This window comes from Oryza sativa, chromosome 6 (genome assembly GCF_034140825.1).
Source record: "Oryza sativa Japonica Group chromosome 6, ASM3414082v1".
NCBI lineage: Eukaryota > Viridiplantae > Streptophyta > Magnoliopsida > Poales > Poaceae > Oryza > Oryza sativa.
In genome coordinates this window covers 22,201,261-22,210,367 of record NC_089040.1, presented here as the reverse complement: position 1 = coordinate 22,210,367, position 9,107 = coordinate 22,201,261, and the positions used below count along the sequence as shown (strand labels likewise).

Genomic DNA, 9,107 nt, shown 5'->3' with positions numbered 1-9,107 from the left:
TCTTCTTAATTTGGAGGACAACTACCAAGATATTTATGATGACGAGAAAGTGCTAAGGATAATTTGTGATCATATTTAGCACATTTGTATTTTCTACTCTTTCATTTCCTCTTAAGCTTTGTGCCACATAGTTCCATGTTTACTCATTGTGTGAATTTTTTCCTTCAAATATTCGTACCTTTTATGGTATGGTAAATTTGCACCAGTAGTTCTACTATTTAAATGTTCGCAGTGAACGAATTGATTTTGATCAAATTTCAGAAAACCCATGTTATAAGTTAAAGTTGTAAAAAAAGACAAATGTTATGACGTGTGGCATATAACCATAAGTTTTATGGTTGAAATATTCCATAAAACTCCACTTTTGACTAATTAATTTCAGCATATGTAAAGCAATATTTTTCAAAGAAGAAGAGTTAAAACAACTTAAAAAAAATTCATATACACTATGTTTCTTCACATGTATATATTATGAAATTTTAGAATCGTAATGATTTCAGACGAGACATGGACGGTGTGCGAATACGAAGTGGATATTTTCGAATGTCAGGAATGGTATGGACTCAGCCTGAAAACAAATTTAAATTGGTAGACGTTGCATGTGTATGCAATCGATATGACATCAAGTTGCTCGGTGCTTTAACAGAGAAATCGTGACAGTGTAGGGCAAGATTTTAAATTTGAAAGAGTTTGGTGTGACATCCACCTGGATTTATACTAATAAATAGTAATGGTAGAAACTTTTGTACCCCTCCGTCCTAAATAAAATATTGTAATCCTAACTACGTGCCTGATGTATGTTTGTAGCTAGAATTTATCTTTCTTTTTTACATAGTAGATAATGCAAACACAGTGATAGAAATATGATGAACCTTCTAGATCAAAGCTCTTATTCCTCGCTAGTCCCTCCTACCGAAGAAAGATCTCCCGCCGCGTCCTCGTCGTCGGCGCCGCACCACCACCGCCACGCGCCCACTCCTTCCCCCGTTTTCTCCCCCACAACCGCGTGTCCCGCTCGCTCGCGTGGCGGCGCCAACAGAATACATATCCCCCCGCGTCCGCGTGTTTATCCCACCGAACCCATCACTAATCAGTAATCACAGTATTACTATTAAATTACCAATAACCAATTAATTAATCATCCTAATTAAACAGCTAATGGAGATTTCAGACTAAGTAACCGCAAACGCGAGAGACCCTCGCCTCGCTCGCCCACCCGGAAAAAAAAATCCATTTAAACCCCTCGCCAAAAAAAATCTCGATCCTCACGAGACCAAAAAAAAAAAAAATATCGACAGATACACCTCACAAAACACACGGGCTCCTCCTCTCTCTCTCTCTCTCTCTCATCTCTCTTCCCATCCGCCTCGCTTTCCATCCCCATCCCCTCCTCTCCACCTCCCCTCGCCGCCTCCGCCGCCGCCGCGGCGGGCCACCGGGAGCGGCGCCGCCTGCCGTCCCCGCGCGCGGGCGGATCGCCTGATCCGCTCCCGCCCCCCCACCCGCGCCTCCGATCTGGGGGGATCCGGGCGGCCCGGGCGAGGCGGTTTCGATCTGATCCGGTCGGTCGGTGGTGGTGGTGGTTTCCGTGTGGGGGAAATCGGGCATGAGGGGTTCGGCGACGGGGGAGTTATTCGGATCCGTGTGCACCGAGGGATCCCTCTCCTGATCCTACCCGGAGTCGTAGTTCTTCTCGGGATTTTATCATATTTATTATATATTGGAAGTGTTAGAGGGGATCGTGTGCTCGGTCGATTTCGTGGAGAGGATTTGAGTGCCTTTTTTGGAGTTTGAGGGGGAACTGCTTTTTTTTTTTTAATTGGGGTTGCAGGCGCCAATCTGCCCTGCTTAGGGTTCCTCCAGTGAGATTGGTTCTGTTGCGGAATCGCCGATCTGCGCGCGCTGGTTCGGGTTCCTCCAGTGAGGTTGGTTCTGTTGCGGAATCGGTTTTCGTGCTCTCTTGTGAGGGGCTTCCATGGCGGCCTGTAACGCCGCCGCAGCGGCTGCCGTCGCCGAGCAGCCACAGAAGCAGTATGGAATTACGAAACCGATATCGTTGGCTGAGCCGGCGGAGGTTGACCTGCAGAAGACAGCGGAGTTGGAGAAGGTTTCTACAAAATCGTCTTGCCTTATTTGATTAGTGTGCTTGTTTTGCCTTATTTTGTAAATATGATGCTATTGTTTCGTTGATCATAATTGCAGTTCTTGGTTGAAGCCGGTCTGTATGAGAGTCCGGAGGAGTCGGCTAGGCGAGAGGAGGTGCTAGGGGAGCTCGATAAGGTATCTACTTCTGGTGTCATGCTATTTTAACTGTGTCCTGCTTTAATGGATAGAGAAAAAGAAGATGCATTTTGATGTGTACCTTAGAAGGTAGTTGCTGTTCTAAATGTGCTATTAGCACTCGTCCCCCTGTACCAGGGGCGGAGCTAGAACAAAATGGAGAGGGGTGCCCCTTACTTGCTTTACTCTGCTTTGACTGAGTTTAAGCTGATGCGGGTGCCTGAGTTTGTAGCCTTTAGGGGGGGGGGCACATATGGTGAAATAGACGAACTTTAACCGGGTTCCTGGGCACCACACCCTCATAATGTAGCTCCGCCATTTTTTTTTCTACGGTATATTGTTGTAAGTTGAAAATCATCTGCTAAGCATCGTTCTTGTTTGGACTTGCAGATTGTAAAAGATTGGGTGAAGCAGTTAACCAGCCAGAGAGGTTACACTGATCAGATGGTTGAAGAAGCAAATGCTGTACTCTTCACGTTTGGATCATACCGTTTAGGGGTAACTATTATATTATATCCCGTGTTTCTGTTATTTTCCTACCACATACACCTCCATAGTTTTTTCTGTAGTATTGTTTGCCTTGTCTGACTCTTATCGTTTTACATATTAGTGGGAGCTATTGATAGTGTCCTTTGCTGCCATTTAATAGAGGAATAGAGATTTCTTACATTTCCTTGTGCCTTAATATTAATATGAACTTCCTGTCATTTAACAGGTAAAGGGAGATTAAATTTCCTTGTGCATCAACATTAGTAACAGAGGAAGAGATTAAATTTCCTTGTGCCTGAGTAATATATGAATTTTCTCGGTCCACAATATAATCTGTGTTAATAGTAGGAGCAGGATTAAATTACTATAATTAAGCCACCTGCCATTTGGTTGCAACTGATGGCGGATAGGAGCAATCCTAATGATAGGGATTTCATATCTAAGTGATTTAGTTCTGAGTTCAAAAATAATTTTGTCCACTACCAACCTTTGACATGGCTGCCACAAATTATTTGATCATAATTGTAATGAGAAACAGCTTCTTAGTAAAACTTTTAGGTTGTGGGGGACACTAAAGGTGATTAGAGTACAGCTTGTGGTTGTATACAACCTGGATCCTGGGTCGTATGATCTTAGGCCATGTTTGTTTCAGCTTAGGATTATTATAATCTGGATTATTAGGAGTAAGCTGAAACAAACAGATAGTTTATTATGATAGATTATTACGATCTATAAGCCAGATTACTATAATCTAGTAATCCACTCTAAAGGTGCTTTTTTTAGATTATTGGGTGGCTAACACCTAACAACCAGCTAATAATCCAAAGAAACAAACAGCTAACAACTTATTCTATGTCGGCTTATTATAATCCAGCTTATAGTAATCCGACTCAATAATCTAGATTATAATAATCTTAAGCTGAAACAAACAGGGCCTTAGTATCCTATATCATGTGCCTCTTATTGTGTGGTCATGCTCCATCAGTGTTAGTTGTTATGAGCTTAGCATCATATCATTGTTAAAATAATTAGGCCTGTTTCTTATTTTCTGTCATTCCGTGCTAATTTTTTAGCTCAATGTTTATTTCATTGCTCCAAAAAGTAGGTGCTAGTAGCTACGTTAGTTGATAACTTAATATAGGAATAAATAATACATGAGTTCTTTCAAGTAGACCCCCAACAGTTTTGAGAACTAATAGTAATCTTTGAAGTCAATATTTGGTCATGTTTTGTCTAGCCCCTTTAACTTTTCTAGCTTCACTTATTTACTGTCCCTTATGTAGTTTGACAAAGACGATGCATTCCGAGCTTGATAAAGATAAAGTTTTTCAGAACTAGTGATGTCATGAATATGATGCTGTTACACGCTGAACTAATAGTATATAATGTAAATATGAGCAGAACAGTGATTGTAAGGCTACTCCTAAAACATCAGTGTTGGTGCTAGGTTGCAAAGCATTTTTTGTTTTTTTTTCCTTTCTATGCTTCTATTCTATTTGGTGCACATATTTCTTATTTTCTATCAATTTCTTATGGTAGATTGATTCAAATTTACATAATTTGATGTTTCTGCTTTTGTAGGTTCATGGCCCTGGAGCTGACATTGATACTTTATGTGTTGGGCCTTCATATGTGAATCGTGAGGTGACAACGTATTTGAATTCTATCATGTAATATCAGTTTAGAGATGTCATGAGTGCCCTCTAACATAGATACTCTTTCTGCAGGAGGATTTCTTTATTGTACTACATGACATATTGGCACAAACAGAGGAAGTTACTGAGTTGCAACCTGTACCTGATGCACATGTTCCTGTTATGAAATTTAAATTCCATGGAATATCAATTGACCTTCTTTATGCGAGTGTCTCTCTCTTAGTAGTACCACCAGTAAGTGTATAAAGTATAAATGTTTTCATATACTTACCTGTTTCTGTATGCCGCATAATAGTTCTAAGATTTTCTTTCGTCACATGCTATATATGGCATTTTACATTGTATTTTAGTTAAGGGTTCTGTTCGGAATAGTCATTTTCTGATACCTTGGATAATGGTACGAAGATCTCTATTGCTGCTCTTTGAATTTTATGCAATAGTTTTATGATAAAACCACAAGTTTATTGTTGAAGTTATCCAGACTGCATTATTGTTTGTACCTTGGGTGGTCTCCTGCCATCCATAAGAAATCAGTTCAGGCAATGAAGGGATCTTTCTCTCTGCTATGCCTTTTGTATAAAATCATGTCATTTACCCTATATTTTTATTTGCAACATTCTGGATTTTTAAAATCATGTCATTTACCCTATAAAATCATGTCATTTCTACAGTTGCCCTTTCTTCTATTGATCCATTTTGCCCGTTGTTATGCTAGCTTTTCAAGAATCAAGATATACATTGTGTCTAATGTATTGCTGCAGGACTTGGATATCTCGCAAGGATCAGTACTGTATGATGTTGATGAAGTAACTGTTCGCAGTCTTAATGGGTGCAGAGTAGCTGACCAGATTCTTAGGCTTGTTCCAAATGTTGAGGTTGGCCTGAGCAATCTACAGTATATGCATGTTTTTTTTTTGTTCTTCTAGGATAGCAGTCTAATGATGTCCATATGCTTAATGGTAGAACTTTCGAACAACGCTAAGGTGTTTGAAGTATTGGGCGAAAAAAAGAGGAGTTTACTCTAATGTAAGTATATTCTTGTCATTATTGTCAGTAACGTTTCTTTTTGAGTTTGGTTATTGACTTCTCTTCGTTGCCAGGTTACTGGTTTTCTTGGCGGTGTCAATTGGGCTTTACTTGTTGCACGTGTCTGCCAGCTCTACCCTAATGCTGTGCCAAGTATGCTTGTCTCAAGATTCTTTAGAGTTTTTACTCAATGGCAATGGCCAAATCCCGTGATGCTTTGTGCTATTGAGGAGGATGAACTTGGTTTTCCTGTGTGGGATCCACGCAAATATCACCGTGACAGATCTCATCATATGCCCATAATAACCCCTGCTTACCCGTGCATGAACTCCAGCTATAATGTTTCAACAAGCACACTTAGGGTTATGATGGAGCAATTCCAGTTTGGTAACAAAATTTGCCAGGTAGTTTTCTGTCACTACATAAGTTACTTTTTTAGTGAGTGCTTTCTGTTTTGACTATGCATCCTTTGCTCTGCAATGCAGGAAATCGATATCAGTAAGGCTAATTGGTCTGCTCTTTTTGAGCCTTTCCAATTTTTTGAAGCATATAAGAATTATCTCCAGGTTGACATCATCGCTGAAGATGGAGAAGATCTTAGACTTTGGAAGGGATGGGTTGAATCTCGGTTAAGACAACTTACTTTAAAGGTAATTTGTTGCTTAAGCTCTTTATTGTGTACTCCCTCCATCCCTCAAAAAACAAACAGATTCCATGTACTAGGATATGTCACATCCATGCCTAGGTTTGTTTTTTGTGGGGCGGAGGGAGTACTACAGTAGCTTACAAGATCATTGGCCTTTGGAGCTATTGCCTGGAAGGGTCAGTGGTATGAGGACTGTTCATTAGGCTATGTGGAGTCAGTTGGAATGTTTTGATTGTGAAAGTTGATTTGGTATTGTATATTCAGTACTAGTACAAAATATCAACCAATTCCATGGGGAAGCTTAGAGTAGTTATTGCAGATTGGCTTGAGAATTAGTAGGGTGATAGTTTTCATGCCTTCTGTTACCACTAAACTGGCTCTTTACTATAGACTGTTAAGATTACTAATTATTATTGTTATTTTTGATGTGGTTGATTGTTAGAGTATTTTTCTTATTTGTTGACAAGTGCAGATTGAAAGAGACACATATGGAATGTTACAATGCCATCCTTACCCACATGAGTATGCTGACCCTTCCAGACAATGTGCTCATTGTGCTTTTTTCATGGGTTTATCAAGGAAAGAAGGTGCAAAAATACAGGAGGGTCAACAGTTTGATATTCGTGGAACAGTAGATGAATTTAGGCATGATATCGGCATGTATGGGTACTGGAGACCTGGGATGGAGTTGGCTGTATCTCATGTTCGGAGGAAGCAGATTCCATCTTATGTGTTTCCAGAGGGCTACAAGAGACCTCGTCCTTCGAGGCATATAAATCATCCCCAGCAGTCTAATAAAAATGATGTTGAAGATGGCACAGCGAATAGATCCCCAGATGGGCAGCCCAAGCGAAAGCATGATACAGCTGGGGTTTATGATAGTGAACCTGGTAGATCTGTTAAGAGGGCCTCAATTAGCCCCTCAATTAGCCCAGTTCACCAGAAAACTTCATCGCCTCCATCAGGCAATATTGCTGATGCTTCCGGTGCAAGTGGTGGAAGTCCGGTTTCACTTGCCAATGGCAATCTAGAACAAGCAAATTGCTTGAATTCACCACTGGCATCTGAAAAAAGTCTGGACTCTGTTACATCAGGCTCCAAGTGTGTGGGAGTGGAAGCGGTTTGTCCTAGTGATGCTACTAAAGAGCATGATAACTGTGGTTCCAATATGAAGAACTGCACCACTACAACTGTAGCTGTATCTTTGAAACGTGTGGCAGAAAAGGTTGTGTCAGAGCTCGTTGGAAGTGAAAGCTTGGGAGGCAACAAAAGTGGGGAGCTATTGGAGAGAGCCGAGGACATGGGAAGTGCCCTGGTTGAAAATGTGCATTTCGGTGGAAATGGAGTCGTTCAAACTGGTCTTCCCGAAGAGTTAGAGGTCTTTTCTGGTTCTCTCCTTTTTGAAATTAAGATGTCCTTATATATGATCTGAACCTTTTTTATTTGTTCACTTCATTTTCATTTTTTGATATATAAAGCCAAACAATGGGATTGAAGTGGTTTCTAAAGCTCATGCAGGTGTGAACTCGGATGCGCCACAGAAGGCATCATTGAGGCATGACCCTGAACTCAATCCTTGTGCGTTCACTATCTCAATTTGCTCTGTTTTCTTTATACCCTGCTGTTTGGTACTTGTTTGTTACTCTATCTCAGGGTTAGTCTGACATCAACTGCATGAGGTTGGAAAACGGTGTAAAAAGGACAAAAAGATAGAGAGCATCTGCTGGAGGAGTCTATGGTAAGTTGCTCGACTTACAAAGTTTCCTTTTCGACACAGATCTGCAAGCAAGGGGGGCTGTTAAGGGAAGATGGCGATAAGATCATCATGTCAAGCAATGATAAGGGCAGCAATCAGGGGAGCTTTATTACAGGGAAGATCGTAGAATCCTGTGCTGAGAACCCCCTAGATCTACGGCAAGTTTTACAGAGCTTTGCTTGTGCTCCATAACGACATGTGTCGTTTTGTCTTTAACCGTGGAGCATCTAGCTTCTGGCTTCATCATTGTATGGGTGCTGAATTGAACTTGTGTATGGCATCTCTGGGTCGACCTGTTTGCTTCTCAGAGATGCCCTTGCCTCTGCTGTAGGTCTAGATTATAGAGATAGCTGCTGTGCTGCTCATCTTTGTTTCTCAATGCTCCTGTGTACTCGGATCTTCCCTTGTAATATAAGATATTTGCAGACTGGTCCTTACATTCTGTAGCCATTGTCCATTTCCTTGCATTAAGACTGTCTCCAACAAGTGACCCATAAGGGCACCCGAACCCAAAATGGGTCTCCGATAGTACTATTTCAGCCTCCAACAGAGTACCTATACAGAAAACCTATTTTGCGTGCTATAAGAGGATCTATACAGAAGACCTATTTTGCGTGCTATAAGAGGCATAACCTAAATCTGAGTATCCTCCCTTCTAAAGATCTATGTGCAGCAAGGGTTCTCTTTTAGGTCTTATTGTTGGAGAAGACCAAAAATATGTATTGAACTCTTTAACTGTAGCGCTATGCAAACGTGAAATGGGTCTTGTATTTTGGGTTTCATTGTTAGAAATGGGTATTGTATTTTGGGTTTCATTGTTGGAGATAGCCTTATGTTGTGTTGTTTAATGATCCAACTGTCAAGGAGGTAGGAGGGAGCCAAATAATCTGCAACTGTGGGGGCTCCCTAGTAGTTGTAATACGAGTATACGACGTTAATTGGCGTTTCCAAGACATTGATGATATGTCGCATTTGTCGTAGAAGTAAAAGCTCAGCTCAGCCGTTTGGCACTGATGAGAGTTTGCAGTGTTGCGTACTTCCTCCGTCCCGAATAAACCAAATTCATACAAAATGTAACATATCTTAAACTTCTAGTACTATAAATCTAGATGTGTATGTTTAGATTTATAGTACTAGAAATTTAGGATGTGTGAGGTTACTTATGTCCAGATTTATAGCACTAGATGTGTTATATCCCATATAAGGTTAGTTTATTTTGTAACGGACATATTGGTAGCACTAGATGTGTCATCTA

General features: G+C 40.8%; 1 protein-coding gene across 11 annotated transcripts; it reads left to right on the top strand.

The window, feature by feature from the left end:
• Positions 1 to 1,267: 1,267 nt before the first annotated feature.
• On the top strand, positions 1,268 to 8,289 carry LOC9268632 (nuclear poly(A) polymerase 4). 11 transcript variants are annotated; one of them, XR_001546760.3, is made up of 12 exons: positions 1,268 to 2,107; positions 2,203 to 2,280; positions 2,671 to 2,778; positions 4,351 to 4,413; positions 4,497 to 4,658; positions 5,186 to 5,299; positions 5,388 to 5,450; positions 5,525 to 5,854; positions 5,936 to 6,100; positions 6,569 to 7,474; positions 7,615 to 7,674; positions 7,874 to 8,289. XR_001546760.3 is itself a non-coding variant. In XM_015787674.3 (12 exons), the coding sequence occupies exons 1-11, from the start codon at positions 1,976 to 1,978 to the stop codon at positions 7,618 to 7,620; spliced, it is 2,127 nt and encodes a 708-aa protein (XP_015643160.1). In that variant the 5' UTR covers positions 1,268 to 1,975; the 3' UTR covers positions 7,621 to 7,651; positions 7,874 to 8,289. The 11 variants fall into 11 exon arrangements, 9 of the variants coding, with proteins under 9 accessions (XP_015643160.1, XP_015643157.1, XP_015643156.1 ...); XR_001546759.3 differs by having other exon boundaries at positions 7,606 to 7,674; XM_015787674.3 differs by having other exon boundaries at positions 7,615 to 7,651.
• Positions 8,290 to 9,107: the final 818 nt, after the last annotated feature.